The sequence below is a fragment of the Pleurodeles waltl genome, chromosome 7 (assembly GCF_031143425.1).
Source record: "Pleurodeles waltl isolate 20211129_DDA chromosome 7, aPleWal1.hap1.20221129, whole genome shotgun sequence".
Classification (NCBI taxonomy): Eukaryota; Metazoa; Chordata; class Amphibia; order Caudata; family Salamandridae; genus Pleurodeles; species Pleurodeles waltl.
Window position 1 is genome coordinate 678359173 of NC_090446.1, and position 27928 is coordinate 678387100.

At 49.1% G+C, this 27928-nt stretch overlaps 1 protein-coding gene across 1 annotated transcript in view; it reads left to right on the plus strand.

Annotated features, from left to right (window-relative positions):
• The first annotated feature begins 18643 nt into the window (after nucleotides 1-18643).
• GRXCR2 (glutaredoxin and cysteine rich domain containing 2) overlaps nucleotides 18644-27928 on the plus strand; it is a 75066-nt gene continuing 65781 nt past the window's right edge. Inside the window, exon 1 of the mRNA XM_069202005.1 lies at nucleotides 18644-19021. Coding sequence (XP_069058106.1) covers nucleotides 18683-19021 — 339 coding nt within the window. The 5' untranslated portion in view covers nucleotides 18644-18682. The remainder of the gene's footprint in view (nucleotides 19022-27928) is intronic.

The following is a 27928-nucleotide window of genomic DNA, read 5'->3' on the forward strand; positions in this document are numbered from 1 at the left end:
GCAAAAGGTCCTGCACAAGCAGCAAATACGTTTTTGGGCATTGTGCATGGTGCACCAAGCTTTCTATCGCACGCCCCTCTCTTTCCAACAAATATGAGAAACCCATACTTTCTTGGTGGTACTCTCAGATCATAAACTCAATGCTTATGCAATGTTCCTCACCTTGATCATGTGATGTGAGGTAGAAGATCTGTTCAAGTTAGTGGCCTCCAGTTTTGAAATGCACTTCCCACGGATCCCTGTGACTTCTCGAACTTTGGGGTGATTCGTAAACCACCCCACCCTGGAATTTGCTTTGAGTACTAACTATTGTCAAGATGCCTTTGGGAAATAATTACAAAAATATAACACTACAGCTTAGACAGGGTCTTCTGTGTGCATGGGCTGATAATGGAGTGTGTGCTACCATTCTTTCTATTGTTCCACCCATCTTCATTTGTCTGTGCAGTAAATATTCACATCCTACCTGTTGCTATTAAAATTCCACAACTTAGCCAGAATTTAACCAAGCTATGTGGGTTATTAAATAGGAGCAAAATCAGCACACATCTTCTCAAGGAGTCTCCAGGCCACAACCAACTAGTTAAGTACCGTTACTTATTTTCACCCTGGAATTTATTTTTATTTTAAAAACTGCTGTATAGATTTACCCAGAACCAAAATATATGGACACAAATATTCAAACTACTATGGATGTATATTTTTCTGGAATGTGTTGAGCAGCTTATCTCCACTTCTGAGTCGAAGCCATAGTCCTTCTGCTGTGGTATCTCTAGTTACACTTTGGTGGTAGATCATCGCTTTTGGATGGACCCCAAAGACCCATTAAGGAGGTGCCTGTGGTGAAGCTCAGGAAGCAGCAGACCATCCGTGCGGGATGAGGGGCCACACCCCCTACCTTTTTCCTGACATGAAGAGTGTCTGTCAGGCTGACCAAATGTCAGCCTGACAGACACTCTTCTGATTAAGGTCAGGCAGCTAGGAGCTGGAAATGTGCTAATTGCGTAGGCTACTGGCTGCCTGAGCTGATGTTTTCTGGGCTGGAGAAGTCACCGCCCTGTAGGTGTGACCTCTTCAGCCTGGCAAAGGTGCCTCAAAGCCCTCCCCCTCTGTAATGAAGGGGAGCATCGCTGATGGCTTCGAACCTGGGCCCTTCAGTTTTAAGCCATGAAGTCCCCAGGGCCAAGTGTCAATCAGTGACACCTCGTCACAGAGTGAGGTGGGGTCAGCAGTCTCACTGACCCCATACCACTCTGTAACGAGATTTGGAATGCTTCCTTCCGTCATTGGCTGACTCTAGGTCAGCCAATGAGGGAAGGCAGCAGTCCTAACCTTCCTGGGACCTTCGAGGCTTCTCTGTTGGAGCTGCTGCTGTTGAGGTAAGTTTTTGTTTGTTTGGTGCGTGCATGTATGAATTTATGTGTATCTGTTAGTGAGTGTTGTGAATGGGAGTGTGAGTGCATGTGTGAATGAATGGGTTGAGTGAGGTGTATGTGTGCATGTATTCAGCCCCAATCCCACCCCTTTACTCCCTCCATAGTAAAGTTAATGGCTGCCACTGAGCTCCAGTATGCCATCTCTGTGGGGAGTGAACCCCTTAGATCGTGAAGCAGCATAACTTTAATGCTCCATAATTTTACTAATCATATGTTAATCCAAGTGCTAATATGTTAATTGGGGAGTTAAAAGTGGCAGCATATCATTGTAAGCAAGCCACATTTATATAACTGAAGTAAGATCAATGGGTTGTTTATGATAATAGTGCATTCATTTAACTGTCATTTCTTGATGTTTGCCTGACAGCAAGTAGGCCGGTGCCACTTGAAGTAGTCATCTAATACATGTATTATTGATATCTATGTGGTTTAATGTCTCTTTTCCTATTCCAGGAAGCTTATCATCTTTGTTAGTTAGAAAAATGATTCAGTGTTTTAACTTTGATAAAATTTGAGATTAGAAAGTTAATTGGAGCTTTGCTGAGATTTGTGATGGGCATAGAAGAGAGCCTCCTGTACCAGGTAGACCGATTGTAGATACTCTCAAGGTTGTGCAGCTATGTGCTCCTTTGTTTGGTGAATGGAACTAAGTTAGTCTACCTGCTCTCAGAACATGATGTATCCTGATTGCCCCATTTGGAGGGAGATGGTGAATCAAAGATTCCACATAATTCTGTATGATATAATTGTGTGTCTCTTTGAATAATTTAGCAGATCCTGTCCTGACTTGAATGACCTACTTCTGGAGACACTATGGGGGTTATTACAACTTTGGAGGAGGTGTTAATCCGTCCCAAATGTGACGGATATACCACCAGCCATATTACGAGTTCCATAGGATATAATGGACTCGTAATACGGCTGGTGGTATATCCGTCCCTTTACCGTCACTTTTGGGACGGATTAACACCTCCTCCAAAGTTGTAATAACCCCCTCTGTTTTCTAAGTTATCGAGTTAGAATCTTGAACATTCCTGGCTGTTTCCCTGAACCTTAATTTGGTACATCTGACATTGACAACTTCCTCTTAGAATTTCCCCTTGCCATTTTCGATGGCTATTTTAGCTTAGGTAAATTACTTTTTGGAACCAATATCTTATCTGTTTTGTTTCTTATATTTGATTATGAGCTACCTTTTCATCTAAATGATATGCAATTTCAGATTGTACAACCAAATGGATATATACATGATTATTTGATAACCTATTTACCAATTGATTTAAGCTTGTAACTTTCTATAATCTGTTAATAAACCATAACAAATTAAAACCATCCTTTCTGTCATTCTTGTGGAGCCAAATTGGTTTCACTGTATTTCTGTTTGTGTTGCTGATGTTAGCTCCTTTCATACAATTTGAGCCAATAATCAAAGGCCCATATGACCAGAGACACAACTTTTGTGACGACTACACCTGAGCCTACAGGTGTAAGAAAGAGGCTGGATCAATTGCTACACTTCTACTGGAATTGTTCTCGAGTAGATCCTTTTCCTCTTCTGAATGGACTCATTCCTCTTCCTGTATCTACTTACATAGGGGGTGATTCTGACCTCGGCGGTAAAAGGCCCTTACCGCCGGTCAGAAGACCGCCATCATACCGCCGCGGTAAACCGCCACGGTCATTCTGACCCCATACTGCCAAACCGCCGAAAACCCGACATCCACGGAAGGCCGCCTCATCAGCGGGCAGCGATAAACTGGAGATGACCAAACCTCCACCGCCACGCCAACACAAACACGCCCATGCCATTACGACCCACGAATCCACGCGGCGGTCTTTCAACCGCGGTATCCCATTGGCGGTACACACCGCCGCGGTCAAAATACACACACATATACAAAACACAGCCACATTGGACAATTTGAAATACACACACCTGATACACATACAAACACCACTCCCACACATCCAAGCAACTATAAAACACACACCCACATCACCCACAAACCCCCACAACTCGAAAATCGGAGAGAAGGCGAGAGAGAGAGAGAGAGAGAGAGCACAGCTACCGAATAGGCCAACACACACAGGAACCCAACATCATCAACCACACCACATCTACGCACACATCACCACACACCACCAATCACATCACCACAAACACCACCCCACACCTCATCCACACCACCCCATGGCACCCCAAAGACACCCCAGGTTTACGGACCAAGAACTCAGGGTCATGGTGGAGGAAATAATAAGGGTAGAGCCCCAGCTCTTCGGCACACCGGTGCAACACACCACAATAGCCAGGAAGGCGGAGCTATGGCAAAGGATCGTCGACAGGGTCAACGCTGTGGGACAGCATCCCAGAAACCGGGAAGACATCCGAAAGCGCTGGAACGACCTACGGGGGAAGGTACGGTCGATGGTCTCTAGACACAACATCGCTGTGCAGAAGACTGGCGGCGGACCACCACCCACTCCTCCAGAATTCACTACATGGGAGCAAGAGGTCTTGTACATCCTACATCCTGCATCCTGCGGGCCTCGCTGGAGTAGGCGGAGGAATGGACTCTGGTAAGTCTCATCTCAACCACTCCCCCCCCCAACCACCAGCATGCCAACCCACACCCTCACCCCCACCCCCCTCAGCACACATCCTCCCTGCCAATGTCTCACCAGCACAACCCACCCAACCCAAAACCAAACCCTGAATGCCAACACAAACTATGGACACCCATCACCTATGCATGACCACTGCACATACCCATCCCCCACCACAAACCGCCCTCACAACTCCTCCCACAAGGGAATGCCAGCACTGGGGGACAAGGGCACCCACAAATGGCACGCCATGGAACACACAGAAGCAATAACCATACTCTTTTACCCCTGCAGGGCCCGAACGCCAACACACCGGCCAGGAGGGTCCAGAATTGTCCATCCCACCCCCAGAACAGGCCCCCAGTGAGGACAGCAGCTCTGTCGACCTAGAACCTGATGACCAGCCCGGACCATCGGGGACCTCTGGACAGTCGGTTCCCCACACACAGGCCACAGCAGACCTAACCCCCTCTGGGAATCTCAGCACAGCTCCCACCCAGCGGGCCCATGCCTCTGTCTCCAGGACAGGTCAATCAGTGGTGTGTCCGCCACTACAGGGCACCCAGGCTGACCCAACACCCCAACAACAACAGGGACCTGGGGGCAGTGGTAGTGGGCACACCGTCCAGGGGACAGAGGCCCAGGGAAACAGGGCAACTGGGAGGGCTGCAGTGCGACAGGGGGGGGAGGACAGGCCCAGGGAACCGACTCTCCAAGAGGCCCTCACCACCATCATGGGAGCATACCACCACTCCCAGGAGACGATGGCGACGGTACTGGCCAGGTTCCAGGAGATCCAGGCACAGCAGGAGGAACGGTACATGGGGTTCAGAGACGAACTCAGGAACATCGGTTCCACAATGGGGACCATCGTCCTGGCCCTCAACCAGATAGTCACCACATTGCGGGACCATGTGGCACCCCAGAGGGCCCCTGTCACTAGCCCGGACCACGAACAGCCTACCACCTCCGCCGGCGCTAGTGGACAGGAGGCCCCCACACAACGACGGGCCTCCAGAACCCCACCTCCTGCTGAAGATCAACCACCCCGCAAGAGGAACCTGAGATCACAAAAGAAGACAGAGTAGGATGCCAAGACACCCGCCAGCACAACATCCCCCCTGATGTCATCCCACTGTCCCACATTGTCACCCTGTCCAACCTTGAACTGCCCCTGCTCCATCCTTCCACAGGCATATGGACAATGCACCTGTGCGACTGAGAACTGGACTCTGCCATGGACATTACTCCACCCCCACCCATCACCGTTTTACCATCATGTCCCTATTTGTAGCACTTTAAATAAATCACTAGTTGCACTTAAAACACTCAGGAGTCTGCTTGTATTCTTAACAAATGTATTACACATAACGGTTCAAAAATGTTCAGTTACATTGTGATGTCAACATACCAATGTCAATGTGCTTTACTCCATGGGCAAACAAAGCAGAAGTCACGCAGTGGGTCATACAGCTCTGAAAAGGGAAGGGAAAGTCACAATTCAGTTGAAAGGAACTGGGGGGAAACACAGAAAGTAGAGATGCAGGAGGCCTGAACTAAATGTAAAATGGCGTGGGGGATTCTTACCTGTGTGCTACTGAAAATACTGCTGTATAACTATGTCCCTGTTGTCCGTGTCGTCTCCGTCCTCTTCCTCCTCTTCACTCTCCCCAGGCTCCACAGCTGCTACAACACCACCATCTGGACCATCCTCCTGCAGGAAAGGCCCCTGGCGTCGCAAAGCCAGGTTGTGAAGCATGCAGCAGGCCACGATGATCTGGCACACCTTCTTTGGTGAGTACATTAGGGATCCCCCTGTCATATGGAGGCACCAAAACCTGGCCTTCAGGACCCCGAAGGTCCTTTCGATGAACCTCCTAGATCGCCCATGGGCCTCATTGTACCGTTCCTCTGCCTTGGTCCGGGGATTCCTCACTGGGGTCAATAGCCAAGGCAGGTTGGGGTAACCAGAGTCACCTATTAGCCACACACGCTGTCTCTGTAGCTGTTCCATCACATAGGGGATGCTGCTATTTCGCATAACGTACGCGTCATGCACTGACCCAGGGAACTTGGCATTTACATGGGAGATGTACTGGTCAGCCAAACAGACTACCTGCACATTCATAGAATGATAACTTTTCCTGTTTCTGTACACCTGCTCATCGTCTTTTGGGGGTACTAAGGCCACATGGGTCCCATCAATGGCACCAATGATGTTGGGAATATGTCCTAGGGCATAGAAGTCACCCTTCACAGTGGCCAAATCACCCTCCTCAGGGAAAACAATGTAGCTCTGCATGTATTTCGTCAGGGCAGACAACACTCTGGACAAAATCTTAGAAAACATAGGCTGAGACATCCCTGATGACATGGCCACTGTTGTCTGAAAAGACCCACTTGCCAAGAAATGGAGGACTGACAGAACCTGCACCAGAGGGGGAATTCCTGTGGGTTGGCGGATGGGGGACATCAGTGCTGGCTCCAGCTGGGCACACAGTTCATGTACAGTGGCTCGGTCAAGTCGGTATCGAAGTATAATATGACGTTCCTCCATTGTCGACAGGTCCACCAGCGGTCGGTACACGGGAGGATTCCTCCTTCTCCTCGCAAGTCCCAGCAGACGGTGCCTAGGAAGGACAACATGGAGTACAGAGTCAAGCAACCCACAGGTACGTAACCACAGCTTGCACAGTACACGAATCGCTATGCATTGAATGGCTTGTATGAGTGGCAATGCAAGGCCTAGGCCTGTGTGACGCAGTAGAAATTAAGCCATGTGGGCCCTTGAAATGGCGTCTGCCTGACCTGAGAAGTGTGACAGTGGGATGTGAGGTCAATGCGCTGGCGTGGCACACCGTGGCGGTAGGCGGTCGAAGACCGCGGCGCAAAGCAGCATTGGTTAACATTGAACCCTATGGGTCTCAGGAGCCAATGACGAGTTGCGCCGGTGGTCGCGGTACGTGACCGCCATTTTCTCTCTGCTTAATCACTCGAGACCTGATCATCCACAGGAGAGGACCTATACTGCAAGTGCTGCTGTGAACTCAGTCTGGAAGAGACAATGGCTGCTGCGACTGGGGAAAGGGCCCCTGCCTTCAGTTCCGAAGAGTTGGAGAAACTTGTGGATGGGGTCCTGCCCCAGTATGCGCTACTCTACGGTCCTCCAGACCAACAGGTAAGTACACTGGGTGCACGTTGAATGGGCTATGCCTGTGTTGAGTGGGGTGGATATAAGATGGTGGGGAGAGAATGAGGAGTGCAAGGCACGACAGATGAGAGCATGCGCCACATGGCAAGGTTGGGGAGGGGGGCCAATCACATCTAACATGCGGAAAAATGATGATATTTCCAATTCCTCCCTGTACATGTCAAATAGGTCAGCGCCCATCAGAAGATCGACATTTGGCGTGCCATCGCCAAGGAAGTCCGGACCCTGGGGGTCCACAACAGACGGGGCACCCACTGCCGCAAGAGGTGGGAGGACATCCGCCGCGGGACCAGGAAGACCGCCGAGTCACTGCTGGGGATGGCCTCCCAACCTAGGAGGGGTGCCAGTCGTACCCTGACCCCCCTGATGTCCCGGATCCTGGCGGTGGCCTACCCCGATTTGGATGGGCACGTGAGGACATCACAGCAGACACAAGGGGGTGAGTACCAGCACATTCAGCTATCTTTACGCGCAGTGGAGGTGCCTGGGTGGGGGAGGAGGGCTGTGGGTGATATTAGGCCAGGGCGCTTTCTGTATTGTATTCCTCTCCTTTAGCCATGTCCCTGTGCCCCCGCCCCCCACCTCTGTACGGTGACAGGTACAGCTATCCATGGTACTGCATCACCCATGTGCGCGTTTGTTGTCCCTAGACCTGTTGGCCCAGTCACAAGTACTCAGTAGTGTACCCCGATTGCGCGGCTTAGTGCATGAGGCTCCTGTGTCTGTCCTCTCCGCCAACGGTGTTGACAATGCATGTACTCAACCTTTTTTTATGTCTCCCCCCACCCTTTTTCTTTATCTTCTTGTGCATGTGTGCATCAGCATCATCAGGCGGAGGAGAATTGGCACCGGAGCACGAGGGAGCTGCGACTCACAAGGCCCCGGTGGGCCATGGCACAGACACCGAGGCCACCAGTGATACGGAGGGCGAGGGGAGCTTCACAACGGGGACCCGTGGTGAAACCAGCGACACCGACACGTCCTCGGATGGGAGCTCCCTAGCGGTGGCGGCAACATCCGTGCCCCCCGCCTCTACAGGTACAGCCGCCACCCAGCGCACCAGCTCCGCCCTCCCAGCAGCCCCTCAGCCTACGCTCCGTGCCCGCTCGCCCAAGAAGGCGGGCATCTCCTTCGCCCCAGGCACCTCAGCCCCTGCCCCTGTTACCCCTGCTGCCCTCAGTGAGGAGGTCATTGACCTCCTGAGGACCATCATTGTTGGGCAGACTACCCTTTTGAATGCCATCCAGGGGGTAGAGAGGGAGGTGCATCGTAGCAATGCATACCTGGAGGGCATTCATTCGGGTCAGTCTGCCCATCAACGATCGTTCAATTCTCTGGCCTCAGCACTGACGGCAGCCATTGTCCCTGTTTCCAGCCTCCCTCTTCTAACTGCCTCCACCCTGTCTCTGTCTCCTGTTCCTCTGCCTATCCCATCCACACCATCAGATCAGCCTGCACACACCTCAACACCCAAGGGCAGCTCATCCAGACATAAGCACCACAGATCACACAAACATTCACCCATGCAACACCCAGATGCAGACATGCCAACAGCCACTACCACCTCTGTGTCCCCCACCTCCTCGTCTCCCTCCTCCCTCCCTGTGATGTCTACACTCACACCTGCATGCACACCACCAACAGCCAGTACTTCCATCACCAGCACACCCTCCAGTACAGTCCGCACACGTGCAGTCACCACCCCCACTGCCATTTACACGTCCCCTGTGTTCTCTCCCACTGTGTCTGTCACCCCCTCTTCCAAGACACACAAACGCAGGCAGCCACCCACCCAACAGCCAACCACCTCACGACAGCCTGCAGCCCATGCACCTTTACCCAAGGACAGCACACCTGACTCTCCTACAACCACCTCCTCTTCCTCCACTCCCATAACCACTGCACCTACCGTTTACCTTGGTCCTAAAAATTTTTACCTCTCCAATCTTGACCTCTTTCCCTCACCTGACCCACCCCCTCCATCTGCTAAGAGTCCCAAGAGCACCTCAGCCACCACCAGCCCGGGTTCACGTGTCAGCGTAGTCCATGGATTTTGGAGTCCCCCCTTTGCCAGCAGAGAGACATCGGTCAGCAGCAAGGGGACAGCCAGCCCCCCCCCCCCCCTGGAAAGAGGACCCGGAAAGTGAGGGGCCGCAACGAGAGGAGTGCCACGGCTACCCCCAAGGACCAAAGTTCGGCCACTTCACCTGCCACAACATCCAGGGGAGGCAAGGCCCAGAGAGCCACAGCGAAGGAGGGCAAGGGCAGCAGGGCGGAGAAGTCAGGCAGCAGGAGCGCGGACCAGGAGGGCCCCACAAGCCCCATCCCGGGTGTGAGGGAGGACACCCAAGGGCCCAGGACACTGTCACCGAAGGGTCCAGCAACTGCACGGTCGGAGGGCGACTGAGCAGGGAGTCCTGCCCAGGTCTGACTCCCTGGAATTACAGGACAAGCACCGCTGAAGAGGGCCCTGCCGTGCAGGAAGGCACCGCTGAAGAGGGCCCCGCCGTCCAGAAAGGCACCGCTGAAGAGGGCCCCGCCGTGCAGGAAGGCACCGCTGAAGAGGGCCCCGCCGTGCAGGAAGGCACCGCTGAAGAGGGCCCCGCCGTGCAGGAAGGCACCGCTGAAGAGGGCCCCGCCGTCCAGAAAGGCACCGCTGAAGAGGATCCCGCCGTGCAGGAAGGCACCGCTGAAGAGGGCCCCGCCGTGCAGGAAGGCACCGCTGAAGAGGGCCCCGCCGTGCAGGAAGGCACCGCTGAAGAGGGCCCCGCCGTCCAGAAAGGCACCGCTGAAGAGGGCCCCGCCGTCCAGAAAAGCACCGCTGAAGAGAGCCCCGCCAAGACAGGCCCCGCTCCGCTGGGCCCTTCCTGTCAAGCACCGCTCCGCCGGGCCCTTCCTGTCAAGCACCACTCCGCCGGGCACCGCCGTCTCAAGCACCGCTCCGCTGGGCCCTTCCTGTCAAGCACCGCTCCGCCGGGCACCGCCGTCTCAAGCACCGCTCCGCTGGGCCCTTCCTGTCAAGCACCGCTCCGCCGGGCCCTTCCTGTCAAGCACCGCTCCGCTGGGCCCTTCCTGTCAAGCACCGCTCCGCTGGGCCCTTCCTGTCAAGCACCGCTCCGCCGGGCACCGCCGTCTCAAGCACCGCTCCGCTGGGCCCTTCATCTCAAGCACCGCTCCGCTGGGCCCTTCCTGTCAAGCACCGCTCCGCCGGGCACCGCCGTCTCAAGCACTGCTCCGCTGGGCCCTTCCTGTCAAGCACCGCTCCGCCGGGCACCGCCGTCTCAAGCACCGCTCCGCTGGGCCCTTCATCTCAAGCACCGCTCCGCTGGGCCCTTCCTGTCAAGCACCGCTCCGCCGGGCACCGCCGTCTCAAGCACCGCTCCACTGGGCCCTTCTTGTCAAGCACCGCTCCGCCGGGCCCTTCCTGTCAAGCACCGCTCCGCTGGGCCCTTCCTGTCAAGCACCGCTCCGCTGGGCCCTTCCTGTCAAGCACCGCTCCGCCGGGCACCGCCGTCTCAAGCACCGCTCCGCTGGGCCCCGCCGTCTCAAGCACCGCTGGCCCATTGACAGTGCCGGTTCTGTGTCGAGCTACTGTTCAGGCTGCACTCGGCCCACCCTGCCTCCTCCATTGCCTGTGGAGACTGTTATCCACTTGAGAGACTGTGGCTTTGCACTCCCCAGGATGGCACAGTGGGCAGCCCACCCACTGTAGAGACTTGAGAGACTGTGGATTTGCACTCCCCAGGATGGCACAGTGGGCAGCCCACCCACTGTAGAGACTTGAGAGACTGTGGCTTTGCACTCCCCAGGATGGCACAGTGGGCAGCCCACCCACTGTAGAGACTTGAGAGACTGTGGCTTTGCACTCCCCAGGATGGCACAGTGGGCATGGTGGACCCTTTGTGGATCTGGCGTCGCGGACTCATGTGGCTGAGGTGACCCCCTTTCCCTTCCCCCTGAGGTGCCTGTAGTTTTGTCATCTGATGCCCCAGCAGTGTTCTCTCCAACGGACTCAGGTCTCCTGTGTGGGCTTTGCCCGTGTGATGGTACACTTTGGCCCACGGACACTTGCTATTTCAGTGACTGTGCAGGACTTATTGCCTCTATTTATAGTTGACGCAATGTTTTAACTTAGTTTATATTATTCAATTTCCGATTTTAGCATGACTTGAATGAACCTATTTTATTAATATATTTGGTTTCTCACTTTAATTGATTCTTTTCATTATTCCGGGGGGTTTGGGTGGTGTCAGTTTGACTTGGTGCTCTGCATTGTTGTGTAGATAGTTGGGGGGTGGGTGTATTGCGTATGTGTGTGCCCGTAACCCTTCCTCCTCCCCCCTCCCCTGTGTCGTAGGTGCGGTACTCACCGTTGTCGTCTGCGCCGGAGTTCGTACTCGTGGTAGATGAGCAGGTAGACGAGAGCAGGTAGGATGTTCAATTCGGGCTCCATGCTGTCCTCCGTCCTCGTGGAGTGTATAGAGGTGAGCGTTTTCCCGTTCGTAGTCTGTTTCCGCCGTGTTTTTATCGGCGGGGCTCCCGCCCCGGAAAAGGTGGCGGATTGGTGAGTTGTGATAGGGTGGGCGGTACGTTGTCTGCCGCCTGCCTGTTGGCGGTGACCGCTGCGCTGTTTGTTTGTCCCGCCGTGGCGGTCGGAGTGTTAAGGTGGCGGTCTGTGTTGGCGGTTCCCGCCAGGGTCAGAATTCATTTTTTTTTACCGCCAGCCTGTTGGCGGGTTGGCCGCCGCTTTATCACTGACCGCCAGGGTCAGAATGACCCCCATAGTGACCAGAAGATGGTAGATTCAAAACATTTAATAAAATGTTCTAGCAGTTACAAACAGATGGTAAATTTCATAAAGTGGCCAAGGTAGGCATATACAGATGCCACTCTATCCCTTCTCTTTGCTAAACACCAGCCTAAATTCCAAGTTTGGAGGACAAGCCTGGAATACTGCTGCATGAGTGGCAGATCTTCCAGCTCACACGGTGCCGCAGTGTGCCGTACGATATCAGCTCCCTTCATGCGGTCACACAGTGACAAGGCGATATTACATGGTGTGCACACAGTTAGCTGGAAATCACTGCTGAGAGCAGGTTTCCAGCTCACTGTGTAGAGTTTCAGCACAGCTGACGGCCATTCCGAGGTGTGAAACTTTTCCAGGACATCACTTGTTTTTTTATGTTGGAGGAGGTGAGTAAAATTGCCTCAAGCCTTGCAGGGCACAAAGTTCGGCCCACTCTGTACACCGTGATAACATTTTAGAAGTAGGCAGGAATGGGATGGTGTGAAGGCACTTGGCTAGCACACCCTTTATTTCATGGGTGGTACAAATACAAATATAATTGTACTAATTTGTGACATGCCAACAGCCGCGCAGTACCGGCTTGGACAGTGCTTTAGATATTCTGCTTAAATTCTCGTTCCCTCTGTTGTTTCTTTGGCTTGGCACCACGCAGTCAGTCCTTGTGGGTTTAGAGCCCCACAATCCAGCTTAGCTGTGTCACATGAAGGGTGACAAAGCCCAGAGGGGCTGATTGCGTTGTGCCATGCCAGCAAAACCTCACAGAGGGGCGGAGTATTTAAGTAGGAGAAGCTTTATCACATCTATAACTCTAGTGCATTACACCAACATTTTTCTCACATAGTGCACTTTTAAAGCACTTTATCTCACCATTCATAAAATATAAAAAACGGAGTATCTACTCACTCAACCATCCAAAAGAGCTTTGGACCTCGAAGAGTTAGGGGAAGTGCTGTAGAAAACCAACAGAATACATATTTGTTAAAATTGACCAAGACTATAAATGCTTCAAACATACGTTCGATAGAATTTAGGAATAAATCATAACGAAAGAATCACCACCACTTTCTCTTTAATAGGCTAACCAGATAATTATGTCACCATGTATGTGTCTTTTTCCAGTCTCAAACCTCCCTTTTACAAATTATTGCAATCTCCCTTTTTAATGATCAAATCCAAACTGTGGCAGGATGGCTCAATGAGTTGAATGAGCCTAATTTATTTCTTGGCAGAAGGGGTTAACTCGGTCATGGCAACAGAGTTCTCATTTCTATAGAATTGGTAGGAACCGTCATCATGGCAGCTCCTGTCAATGCTTTTTTAAGTTTGACGCATGGCTCTGTCAAAATGACAGTTGTCTGTCAAACTTATATTTTGTTTGTTTTGAAAAAGTGAATCCCTAAGCAGGATTTTCTTTTTGATTTTCTCTTTAAAGAATGGCCCTTGTCATGGGGATCATCTCCCATGGAAAGAGAGGCATTTTTAGTTTTATACTTCCCTTTACCGGCAGGGTTTGCCTGGGGGTGACTAGCAATAAAAAATGGCTATATGTCTACCCATCTAAATTAAGCGGGAGGACATATAACTAATTCTCTGATGACCTTTACTCTTTAGGGCCATTGGAGAAGTTTGGCCACTGTGGAGATGGCGTAGTCTCGGCCGTGGCCAAACTATGGTCTGCTCACATGTAAATCGGGTAGGAGGACCATCATCTTGGCGATAAGGATGCTCAGTGGCTGTTGCAATGGATTATCCTGAAATCTAAGGTGTAAACCTGGCCCTTAATACAGGAATATAAGGAGATCTGCAAATCACAGTCCTAGAAAGACTGACTTTGCCTTTCTTACAGGATTGATACTGAAATACTTGTTATTTACAGCACTTCGAATTATTTGAGGTGCTATACAAAGTGCTAGCATGTTTATACTCTGTTTGCGTTGGATTTGCGTCATTTTTTTATATGGAAATCTGGTGCAAACTTAACTGCATATTTATATTTCCCAGGCAAAAAATGACTCTAAGGCCCTAGAGCCTTATTTATCCTCCTGTGCAAAAATCACGCATGAGAGGAGGAGGGCCTTAAACAATTACTCTAAGCCTTCTTAGCGCCATTATTTAACGCCTGGGTATGGGCAGGCGTTAGGGTACCTGTGGGCCTTTTTCCATGGTCAGAGACCATGGAAACAGCCAACAGGTGCCCTTCCCTGCCCCCAGGGACACCCCCACCCACCCCCACCCACACCTGGAGGACACCTAAGGACGGGGGGACCCATCCCAGGTAAGTCCAGTTAAGGATTTTTTATTTTTTTTGCCAAAGTCCTATAGGGGGGCCTAACTTGGGCCCCCCTACATGGCACTGTGCCCTACGGCCATGCCCAGGGGACACAAGTCCCCTGGTAATGGCCATTGGGCTGGGGGGCATGTCTCCTGTCTTAACTGAGACAGGAGTCAAGTCCATGGGGTTTTAACTTCAAAAAATGACGCTAGTCTGGGCAGAGGCATTTTTTTTAGCCTCTGCCCTTACTAGCGTCATCTTCTGATGCTAAACCCCTTATTCCCCCTATGCCTCCCGCACCCGGCTAGCGTCCTTTTCTATGACGCTAGCTGGACCTTACTGCCGGCTAGCGTCATACCATAAATATGACGCCCCGCCGGCATCTTGGTATGGCGCTAGTCGGCGGTAAACCTTTTGACGCTGAACTGCGTTAGCGCAGTTCAACGTCACAAAGTGTAAATATGGGCCAGATTATGTAACCCGCGCTTAACTATTGCTGTAGTAGCAGGTTCAGTGTACTGCATCAAGCATGACCTGAGTGCTGGACTTTTGGTGGATCGTCTATTCCACAAAAGAGTTGATTTACATGATTTTATCTACATTTTTGACTTGCTGAGTTTATTTAGAAATCATGAGGTCACGTAGCAATCTGGTCTCTCAGAGCCACTGAGATGCTTACTATAGGTTAGGTGAGATTGTGTCAAATTAGGTTAGGCTAGGCGAGGTTAAGAGATTATATACAAAAAAATGAGGGACAGGGAGATTAACGGTCCAGTGTATGACCTCCCAAAACTACTTGATATAAATCCAAGATACACTGTTCCTTAGAAAGAGGAAAAAGAGTATAGGGCAACCCTTGGGTTAGAAGCAAGTGCCCTCACACACCCAAATGGATGCCATGCTTCATCATCAGGCAAGCTCCTCATCAGACCGGCGATGCAATGTCTAACGGGCACCCCTATAAGGGGGCTCTTTGTCGGAGATCTTTTCTCAGTAGCACTGTGCCATGATGAAATGAAGGTAGAAAGATCAATGTCTACTTATGGGCATTATCTCACTCCCCACTCTCCGGTGTATGTTTTTATTACCTTGGTCATCACCCTTTCTAGATCATTAAAATTTGGTGTCCTGTCCGGGTTTTGAGCCATTTTTATATTTTTTCCTTCTCTCTCCTTTTCTCCTTTGTGCCCATAAGTAGACATTGATCTTTCTACCTTCATTTCATCACAGTACAGTGCTACTGAGAAAAGATCTCCGGCAAAGAGCCCCCTTTTAGGGGTGCCCGTCAGACATTGCAGCGCCGGTCTGATGAGGAGCTTGCCCGATGATGAATCATGACATCCAATTGGGTGTGTGAGGGCACTTGCTTCTAACCTAATGGTTGCCCTATACTCTTTTTCCTCTTTCTAAGGAACGGTGTATCTTGGATTTATATCGAGGTTAAGAGATGAGGCTATGATAGGAGATAAAAGGCTATCTTAGTTTTGGTTAATTGGTTGAATTAGGTAAGGTTAGTTGAGGTTAGTTTAGGTTATGAGATTAGGCAAGGTTAAAATAGGCTAGGACAATTTAGGTTTGGTTGTGTCAGGCAAGAATAGTTTAGGTAAATTATATTAGTAGGTTAGATTAGGTGAGATTAGGATAGACTGGATACCATTAATTAGTTAGATTAGGTGAGATTATGTTGAGTTAAATTAGTGCATTAGGGGTAGGATAGGCTAGTTCTGAGCATGCCCACTTACTTTAGGTTAGTTGTTTAAATTAGCTCAGACTAGGTTAGTGAAGGTTAGTAGGTTAGGACAGGTTTTGTAGGATTATGTCATGTCAGATTATGTTAGGCTAGGTTAGGTTCGTTGGTTAGATTATGTTAAATTAATTTAGATAGGTTATGTTAGGATATATTAGGTTAGATTAATTTAGACTAGATTGGTTTAGTTTAAGGATTGGTTGGGTGGTCATCTCGCATTAGGTTAAAATAGGTTAGAATAGAAGGATTATCTAGATTTATTGGTCAAATGGATACATTTCAATGTCAAACCTAACTATTGCTTTTCAGTATATACAATAAAAAGAAAAATACATTAGTCGAAGTTGGGAAGAAGGTAAAATAGCAATGGAAAAATTACAGATACAGAGTGGGAGGTTGTATCAGGGGAAGCACACGTGAGAAGGAATAGTCATTAGGTGACTGGAGCTCAGAAAATAGCAGACAGAAAATGTGGCATGTGTCAAAGTTCATATTCTGTCTGATGCGCTTGATGTCAGCATTTCATCGTAGTTTGGTGACTTCTAAATTAGACTGTTATGGTAAATTAGCCTATTACATTGCCTTAATTAAGGGTGACATGTAATTATTTATACTGTTCCGAAACCCAGATGTATCCAGGCACTCAAATTGTACAGTCACCAATGGTGGGTGAAACAGAAGTAAGGCCTTAAGGAAGACTTCCGGGTCAAGGCACGCAATGACATCAGAATCACAGACTGCCTATCCGGCCTCGTGCCAGCGTATTTTACCATACTCAGGCCCATATTTATGTTTCTTGCTGCAAAACTGCGCTAACGCGTTAACATAGTTTTGCGGCAAAAGGTTTTGCGCCAGCTTGCGTCATTTAACAATGCCAGCCGGGCGCCGTATTTATTGAATGGCGCAAGCCGATGCTAAACTTGGGGTAGTGTCTTTGAAGAAGACACTAGCCGGTTGGGGGTGGCGGTAGGGAAGGAAGGGCTGTGCGTCAGAAAATGACGTTAGCCGGTTAGAGGCAAAAAAATGCTTCTAGCCAGACTAGCACCATTTCCTGGCGCACAACCACCAAAGACATGACTCCTGTCTTAGGAAAGACAGAAGTCATGCCTACTACCCCAATGGCCAGCACAGGGGACAAGTGTCCCCTGTGCATGGTTATTGCACCCTGTGCCAGGCAGGGGGCCCCATGTCAGGGCCCCCGATGGCACTTTAAAAAAAAGAAAATATATACTTACCCATACTTTCCCTACTTACCTGGTATGGGGTCCCCCATCCTCTGGTGTACATCTGCTGTGAGTGGGGGAGTTCCTGGGGCTTGGGAGGGCACCTGTGTACCCATTCCATTGTGTTCTACCATTGAAATGGTCCACAGGTCCCCTAACACCTGGTCTGACCAAGGAGTTAAATAATGGTGCAAAACAAGCTTTGCACTGTTATTTGGCCCCTGCTCCCACTGGTGCGTCATTTTAGCATGGGGAGATATATATGGGGCTATCGGCCATTTTTTGGATGAGAACGCCTGTCTTGCATCTCATTGATGTAAGGTAGGTTCATGCATCCATAAAACGGTGCTAACGCCTATATTTTGATGCTAGGTGTGTCTAACATCAAAATATAAATATGGAGTTCAGTTTGCGCCGAATTTGCATTAAAATATGACACAAATTCAGCACAGAGTATAAATATGCCCCTCATTTCTATTATTCAGAAACATTCAATACCGTCAATAATTGTGCAGCATGTATGTAAATGTTCCATTTCACGGACAGACTAGAATGAGACAAACTGGCAGCACAAAAGCCCATCATCCATTTTTTAATCTACAATTCAGGCCTGCATTCGTGCGTGAACATGTTTTCAAGGCAGGTGTATTCAGTCCTTAATTTGTAAGAGAATAAATACATGCCAGGAGCCAGTGATTTACTCAGAAGCCCACAGCCAGCGATACTAAATGTCGGAGTTGCCGAATACCAAGGCTGCATACTTTAGATTAATCTTTTGTTGATTTAATCCACCAAGACACTCCCTGGTCATTATCTCACTCTTAGTAGTAGTTTCCCATTCACCACTGCTTTCTTTCTTTGTCACTATTCTTCCGTCTTTTCCTTCCCCCTTCTTTACTCCTTTTGTGTTTTTCTCTCTTGCTGTGGTTCAAGGTCTGATGAAGAAAAACAAGTGCTAGTACCCAAAAATGAGTGCTGGTGGGTCTCATCTGCAAACACCGCCTTAAATTAAATACTTTGTGTATTTGTGTAAGAACACTTAGTGGAATTTAAAGTTAAGCAGATAATACAAAATATCTCATCCAATGAAATTCTACCTAGGTCAGCTTCATTCACTTTATTTTCCGTACAGTAAGCTGACCCCTCTCTCTGTAATGAGAGCAGGTTGCAGGGTTCTTTACAGTGGGCCATTGTGTTGATAGTTCGTTTAGTGGCAGCTATCAATGTTTCATAAGTCGGTGTTGATTACCCTGCTGCAGGGGTGACTGGACACTAGGCTTGAATTATGCATCACCCAGCGGAACAAACCAACAGACCGACTCTTGCAAAGCTTCATTCAGCAATAGAGTTTTTGGAAAGACACTGTCCTGAACCTGGAATAGATGGATGACCTTCCAAGGATGTTGAGTCAAAGATACGAGGCTAGGCCTCGAAAAGTCCGATTTAAGGTGTCATCGGCTTACAGCGGACGAGTCCTAAAGCAAGTCTATGAAGATGGTCAAGAGCTGGAGTCTCCAGAGGAAGACTACCCACACAGTTTCATCCACAAGTGCTTTGACCCAGGTGACCAATTCTTCAGTAGCAGAGACATCCCAGATCCCAGCTTTTACCCCTCGGCCAGCCTCACAGCCAAGAGGATAAGCGTCTTCAGACAAGGAACCTCATACAGCCTGGCTGGTGGGGCATCACTCTTCAGCGACTACCAAGGAAATGACCAGAAGGTATGTTAGCTCCACCTCTCCTTACACATATCTTGGTAATTTCTTTGAGTGATTCGACGTGCAAGAACTATTAAGCTGGAGAATCCCCCTTAATATAATGGGTATTTATTAACCATGTAGTAAGGAGCCCGCATCATCAAACCAGTTACTAATTTAAAGGCAGAATCATATGAACTTCCTCGCAGGCGAAACAGTGCAGTGCATGATGTCTGTGCCACCTGAGGGTTATTATACAGGCTGTCCGGAACCGCGCATACCAATTGTTTGCCTATAAACCTTGCAAGAATGCCTGCATTTTGGGATGGAATCCCTACAATTTGTCTTTAGCGTAAAATGTAATTATGTTCCATGCAAGTTATTTAGAGCACAAACACTTAAAGGCTCAGCTCTCCTACACTCCCTCTAACCCCTCAGAGATTCAAAGAAGTTGTTTGTGAGAGGGTTCAACGGTGTTTTGAGTGGCATGAAAATGATAGTGGTGGTTGTGGTTGTGCGGGGGGGAGGGTCATTAATGACAGTATGGCCGATGAGCTAGGGCCCCTTTATAAGATTCGATGTTTATGAAACAAAAGGCGTGGCTCAGTACACGTGGCTCGAAGTCGTACACCTCACAAATTCACACAGAAAGGCTTCATTTATAAGGACAGTAAATAGGATCAGTGGCATCGCCGTGTTCACAGCCACCGGTAGCAGTACTTTCGGGACATGTGACGCACAACACGAAAAACCTAAGTAGCGCCTTTGAAATCAGGCCCGGAGCACAGTCCATGTGAAAGCATGACACGCCCATGGTAACTGGCACAGTAAACGATAGGCGCTGTTGATACCCACCTTATTATCACTCATTTTATCAACCTGAGGCAAACTAAAGGCGCTGTAGTCCTTAATGCCTGTTAAAACTATGCCCTTCCCTTTGCCTACTAATGCCCACCGCAGGGAGTTGACAGTTACGTGTATGAGCCAGTAATGGAGCTCAGCGGGTTATGTCACCAGCTGAAGAGATGGGTATGCAGCAAGTGTCAGCGTCTAACAGCAGCAAAACACCTTAGGTGGTTAATGCGCCTGCTGCAGTGCACTCTGCGTAAGCAGTAGAGTGCAGGTTGCAATGCTGTATTGTTGCTCAGTGGTTTACTTTGGAGACTCAGGTTTAACAATTAGATGACAAGTTCCAAAGATAGTAGGATAGCTCTGTTAGTTATGCACATGATGCAATTATCTGCATGTAACATGGATGACACATGCCCAAGACCCAGCTGCACTAAATCAAGCGTTCATTTTGAGCATTGAGTGTGGTGGTAATTAACACCTCTTGATAAGGAACAATAAACAGTGGTTTCTGTTGTATGCTATATGCATGGTTATTATTAGTAGAAAAATTTACCTAAGCCTACAGTACATCAAATTTAGGATCGGATTTATCATTATTTCACGAATCGCAAAAGCAGATCAGCAAGACAAATGGCTGAGCTGCATGGCAGGGAGATAGCAGGACTGCATTATATTTACCAATATTTGGTGCATTTCGGATTTCTGTGTGTGCTGGTGCACATTTTGCTGCCTAGCGCCAACTCCAGCACTTTTGTGCCATGGTGCAAGGATGCTTACGTTGCAGGTAGGACTGTTTTGTGCAGGAAGGGGCACCTTCATGCACAGAAACAGTCTTTAGAGGTGTTCACCTCTTTATAAGTGTTCTGCAGAATGCAGCACACTTGGAAATAGGAAACAACAAGGTGAAATAAAGATATTGTTCCTCGTTGCTTCTCCCCTGGGAAGGTGTAGCAGTTTGACACATTCCCAATTTCCAGGTTTACCAGTCTTGCTAAAACTTGGAATGCACCAAAATCCATGCGTGGATGGGTGGAAAAACACACACTCCACCCATGGAACACCTTCCCAGTGCAGAGTAACACAACACAGTGACTTATGCGTCCTTGAGTTATTCCAGATTTACTATGCAACGGCCTTGTATTGCTTGGTAAAGGTGACTTAAGTAGCATTCTTTTTCAACACCATGCATGATGCAAGGGCAAAGTAATAGAATGATAAATCTGGCCCTTATTGTCTATCTTTATCTGTCTTTCATCCTGCCGTGAAGGTCAGCGCAACTCTTGACGCTACACCAAAATTACGTTTTAAAGACTGAGAGGCAGGGTAAGGCATAAGGCATCTGTACTGAGATCCTCCTCCTCCTCCTTATTCTGCAGAATGGCGAGATACCAAAATATCCCCCAGAAAATTTAAAAGGGCTTGTGGTGATTGTCAGCAGGTGAGAGACTACAGAGAGGGATCCTCGCCACCTCCCTTTCTCGCACATGAGTGTGAATTGCCTCATCTTCACTCTCCAGCCACTCCCATTTTTTTTTGTTATGGTCTTGAGAAGAAACAGAGGGCCTGATTGAGACCTTTTTCAAGGCTTACTTATCTCTACTGCCACTGGAAGAAACCAGCCCACTTGAAGCCCATGAATTGAAACCCCAGCTATTGAGTGAAGCTTGCAGCCTTAATGCAGTATAAGGCTTCCTTTCAACAGTGAACGCAAGACTATTCTTGTTCCAGTCTTGGGTCACATCTATCCAACCCACCAATTGGTAATCACTCTAAACCAACTGGATTTAACAGTTAAAGATATACATTATACCTTTGACAATCAGTAACGTCATCACAGGTTCAGATTTCAGTCCTTGTGTATCCTAAAGGCCTCCTACTAAACATGTCATTTGCTCACCTGGCCATGGAGGGCAAACATGTATCTATAATGCCATCACTGTCTCTACTTTGCCCTTGCTTCCTCTGCAGCTCGGTGTTCAAAACGGATAGTTCAGTAGACCCAAACTAGTGGTGCTGGATTGTAGCCGAGACCCAACAGCCATCCATCCAAAAGCGACCTGGAAGCCCAAACCACAAAAACAGGCTGCTACGGTCTGGCAAATGCAAAAATTAGGTAAAAGGTCGATTTAGAGTTTTCATGTCTGCCATATTGAAAGATCACAGATGGTCACGGCTGTTACTCTGAAGGCACTGCGAGCTTGATGGAACGCACCAAACGTTTTTGGTTTTCAAAAACAAACTCTCAATGTGGGGGGTTGCTGTTGAAAATTAAAAAAACGAATGACCCCCCACACCCTGAGAGTTCTCTCCCAATGTGTTAAGGTAATTTATCTTTTTTCTGTGCGCTTCAGTTGGTGACAGAATGAATTAAAAACTCCGACCCTCCGCCTAGATATGGTGGGCAGTGTGATGTTCTTATTCTTACTGTCCCTGCTCTGTCGGGCCGCGGGAGTAAGCTTTCTGACAGCAGAGTGGGCGGGGATGGTCCACCTGACTCAGACCAGAATGTCTCAATTAACTAGTTTATCAGAAACACTGAGTCGTCCGAGCTCTGATCTTTCTAACAGTGGTCGCAATCATAATTAAGGGGATTAGCGGTAATTCTAAACTGATCCCACACATTGTTCACAATGTGTGGGATTCCACACATTAACTGGAGACAGATATGTTCATTGAAATTAGAAAAGACCTGGTGTCAAAAGCTTCAGGGGAATGCATCTTGGACACTTCTGCTCGCATTTGTCTACTGTTGGGGGCAGGATCTGGCCAGGGTCACCAAATGGACTGTCTGAACTTGTGGATAATGAAACTCTTGATTCAGGCCTACGGTACAAATGGGTACACCAACACAATATCCTAAGAATAGCATGATATAGAACTATGGTTCCCACAACTCTAAGTTCAGGACAACTAGCTTAATCCAATGGTACATGCCTCTAGGACAAAAGGGGGAAACCTTAAGTTTTCTCTAATGCTCGGGGATTGGTTAATAGAGGCCTACACAAGGACAACAGGTACAACTCTTGTCAAACACATGCGATGGTCCCAATTTCCCACGTCCACCTAGTTAAGCATGTGCCTACAACATGAATGAAAGATGGCAGTGCAAACTCTCCAGTAGGCACAGCCTTTGAGTGTCTCCCATACATACGCTAAACCCTCCCACAATGAAAAAGTTGCAGCAATGCTTCAGATTCAGTTCGGGCACCCGGAACTGCAGGGTCTTGGACTCCTCTCTGCAAGAGTTATCCCATTCTGGGAATTGGAATGGGCCTAGAGGTCAGGGTGTTTGCAGGTCTACATTAATTAAGTAGTACAGTACCTCTGCTTCCAAGCAGGGCACATCAGCAGGAACTTTGCCTATGGATCTAGGATTGATTGTATCCATTGCGGAGATCACCAACCCAAAGTTCTGGTGTAGCTCGATCTTCCTCCTCTCAGCTGGTGGTGTAGATATGACTCTGCCATTACCAAACAATAATTCACCTGATAACAGTTTCTACTGCAGTAATGGACTAAATACTTAAACATAATAACAAGTCCTTTTATTAGATGCTCCTCTCCGCACAGGATACCCTCAATAGAAATGACTTTAAGAGATTTTGGTCTAGTCACAAAGGAAGTCAGAATTGGTGCCTCTTGCCAAGGAATTCCAGTCATTAAGCATGAATTTGTGTGCACTGCGTAATGCTTTTCTTTCTCGTTTTCTTCTTAGAATGTCTTTAAGGAATAACAAAAGGAGTATAAATGCAGCCTTAGATGTATTATCGCTGTCCACACTAGATAGTTGTTATAAGGTTTTTCATGTGTTAATTCCTTCCTGCAGCCACATTAAGTAACCAGACTTTTGTTGGCTGTGAATTAAATAAATAAGTCTGCATTTCACGCTGCTCAGCAGCTGCTGCGGAACAGTTCGAAGTCAAGGTGAATGGAAGTAGAAACTATGGTAAACTGGCTCACTCCTGGAAAGATAGGCTCAATAAAAAGGACTGCCAATTCTTCATGCGTCTTTTCAGCCTTTCTGCACTGGGGAAGTGGCTGGCTGGCAGAAAATAGACTGATATGTCTTTTTTTCTGAACACATCAGGGGACTGTGTTGTCAGGCTTCCAGAGACGAGGGGACATCACCGCAAGCCCAATGCATCGTATTGGAGCCTGACACCTGAGAGCTTGCTCCTTGCTGGATGGGAGAATGAGTGACTTGTTCCACTGGAGTTAACTGCTTGAGAAGGAGAATGCCAGCCCCTGCGTCCAGAGAAGAGCAGCCAAGATGAAGCGGACTGCTATGGGGGTGTGCCTGGAGTTGTTCCAAGTGTACCTGTGGGGTTGCCAGCCTCCCTAGGAGCCCAAGGACATGCTACTCACCAGTGTACCCACTTCCTTTGCTGCCCCCGAGGACCATAGCCCAGCATCACAGACAAGAGGAAGGATCCCCTGGCCACGAGTGCCAGATCGGCCCGATTGGAGTGCCTTCACCGATGCCCTTGCAACTTCCGTTGGTGTGAGAATGAGGCAAAACTGAACAGTGATGTCTCGTGTCCTAAAGAAGTGCCCTTTTGGCAGTAGGTCCATCACTTCACCACTCACACACACACATACACTGCACCTACGAGATCAGGGCAACAATGAAAGTCACCATTAACTGTACAAATAGTTTGTATAAACTGTTCTGCATTCCTGATGTTAGACTCAACAGTGATATTGCAGCATAGATGTCTCTTGACATCTTCCTACCTTATTCCTCTTCTGGTGGAGAACTGACTGAAATGCCTAAGGGAGAAGCTACTGCTGTATGGAATGTAGGAAGTTGGCCTGGAGTGCGGTGGGCACCGATGGTGTTATCACCTTATACCAGATCCAGGTATCCCCTATTAGTGAGGTGTAGACAGTGTCTAGGAAGTCAGGGCTCTCTAGAGGTAGCTGTGGATGAGCAGCCAAGACTTATCTAAGAGACATGCAAAGCTTATGCAATACCGCTATAGTTACACAGTACTTACACACATGAAAGAACCACACAGTGTTAGAAAAATAAAGGTACTTTATTATGGTAACACAAATACTAAAATACTGTATAGGCAATACTCCACTAGGAGGTGAGTAAGCACACTGTTATATACACATTAGAAGTCAGTGATTAGCATAGAAAGCAATAGCAAACAGTAAAAACCATAGAAAATCGTGAAGACCCCAGCGGGAGACCAAACCATATACTAAGTAAGTGGAATGAGAAAGGCAGTCCCAACCCAAGGAAGTGGAAGCTGTAGAGGGGAGCTGGGGAAGTAGGAACCCCAAGAGGTAAGTAAGGTGCCCCCTCCCCCCCCAGCGACCAAGAGAGAAGAGGTAAGTACTTGGTTTTTCCCCAAACCCACAGGTAAACTTTGGAAAAGGACTGTGCAAGACCCAAGCAAGACTGGAAGGAACCAAAGGTAGATCCTGACAGAAGAGGACCTGAAAAAGAAGGGGACCAAGTCCAGTTCAAGTTGGAGTGTCCGGTTGGGGCAGGATCCACTACCCACCCTTCTAGAGATGCAGGACCAGGTCGACCGTGGAGACTAGGAGTCAGCTGTGGAGCACTGGGGCAGGAGATGAGTTCCAGAAGTGATGCAAAAAATGTCCCACAACGGAAGAGGAGCTGCACTCAGTGGAAAACCACCAACAAGCCTTGGCAAAGGCAAAAGTCACAGATGAAGAGTTACAGAGCTGCCGGGGACTAGCAAGGCCCAGGGGGACTTAACATAGGGAGGGGAGTTCTAGGTGACCCTCAGCAGTGAGGAGTGTCAGAAGACAAGGATGCAGCCCCCACAGGCAACGGACACAGGAGTTGCAGTAAGGCCCACTCAGCATACCTGGAGAGGAGTCCCATGTCATTGGAGCAGCAGGAAGGAGACTGTGCTTTGCATCAAGGAGTGCTGGAGGCATGGGATACACAGAGCCTGAAGATCCCTTGGAGGAGGAACAAACAAGCCTTGGTAGCTGCAAGAGTCTTGGTGCACGGAGGTACTGTCCTGCAAGGACAGGTAAGGGCTTACCGTCCCCCAAGTTGGACAGCTGGTAGAGAGAACAAGTAGACCATTCCAGACCACCACCTGGGATGCAGGATCCATGCAGATCCAGAGGAACGAGGATCCACGCACCCGATCATCGTTGCAGTTAGTGCCTGCGGATGCAGGGAAGTGACTCCTTCACTCCAAGGGAGATTCCTTCTTGCTTCATGTGCAGGCTGAAGTCTCATCACCCTCAGAGGATGCATATCCATGGAAATGTTGCAGTTGCTGGAAGGAGCCAGAGAAACAATGTTCTAGTGTCATTGGTTGGAGTTGCAGATTGTCAGTTCCTGGAGGGTCCAGTTGCAGTCCCTGTGGCCAGAAGATGAAATAAATGATGAAGAGGAGTCCTGCTGGAATCTTGCATGTCGAATCTGAAGTCTCACCATGGAGGGAGACCCTAAATAGCCCAGGAAGGTGGATTGGTCACCTATCAGGGTGACCACTTATCAAAAGGGGCTGTGACATCACCTGCCCGACCTGGCCACTCAAATGCTCCCAGGGGCCTCTTCCCACCTTGAATTCAAGATGGTAGAATCAAGTGGCCACCTGGAAGAGCTCTGGGCACCACCCCTGGGGCAGTGATGAACAGGGTAGAGGTTACTCCCCTTTCCATTGTCCAGTTTCGTGCCAGAGCAGGGACCTGGGGGTCCCTGGACTGGTGGAAGCCAGTTTATGCGAGGAGGGCACCAAACGTGCCCTTCAAAGCATACGGGTGGCTTGGGAGGCTACCCCTACCAAGCCATGTAACACCTATTTCCAAAGGGAGAGAGTGTTGCTTCCTTCTCCCAAAAGAAATCCTTTTTTCTGCCTTGCTCTGCTTGAGCAGGCTAAACAGCAGGAAGGCAGAAACCTGTCTGTGGGGTGGCAGCAGCGTGGGCTGCCCAGAAAATCCCAGACGACTGGTAGGAGCAATGCTGGGGGTCCTCTCAGAAGCCCCCAGACTGCATGGAATCCTACAACCAATACTGGCAACAGTATTGGCGTATGATTCCGACATGTTTGATACCAAACATGCCAAGGTTCGTATTTACCATTATGTAGCTGGACATAGGTGTCCTGTGTCCAGTACACTGGTAAAATGACTTCCCCCCACTTATGAAGTCCAGGAAAATGGAGCTGGAGTTCGCAGGGGCACCTCTGCTCAGCAGGGGTGCCCTCACACATAGGTACTTGCACCCTGCCCTCACGGCTAAGAGTGCCTGCTATAGGGGTGATTTACAGTGACCTGGTGCAGTGACCTGTGGTGAAAGGGTGAATGCATCTCTTCACGCAGGCTGCAATGTCAGGCCCGCAGACACATTTTGCATGGGCTCCCATGGGCGGTACAATACATGCTGCAGCCCATGGGGAACCCCTGGTGCCCCAATGCCCTGTGCACCTAAGTACCATATACTAGGGACTTACATGGGGGCACCAGTATGCCAATTGTAGGGTGTGCTAAGTCCTAAGCAACCAAATTTAGGGGGTAAGAGCACAGTCACTGGGGTCCTGGTTAGTAGGATCCCAGTGAACACAGTCAAAACACTGACAGCAGGCAAAAAGTGGAGGTAACCATGCCAAAAAGAAGGTACTTTCCTACATGAAATATGATCACAATTACAAAGGAATGGATTCCCACTGCATCATTCACAATTACACACACTGAAAGGAGAAGCCAATAGGATCTTGTCTTCCCAGCTGCAGGGTGTGCAGTAACATTTTCCCTACTGCAGTTAGAGATAGGCCCTGGGGTCCCAGTCACTGACCAAGATTCTATATTGGCAATATGCTGTTAGCCCCTCTCCTTCATAGAGCTACATAGATACACATCTTCCACTCTGAATGGACCCCACAAAAGGTGTACTGGCTCCTGGTTGCAAGGTCCTACTGCTTTCTTCTCAATATGACTGCAAGCAGTGAAAGCCAGTTCCCAAGGAAGACAAACCTCTATATACATTGAGGTAGAGGTCCCCATTGTTAGAGTCTTCCGTAGAAATACAGTGATGTAAGGAGACTACCTGATTTCGGGATCACTTGCCTTGACCCATTTTAT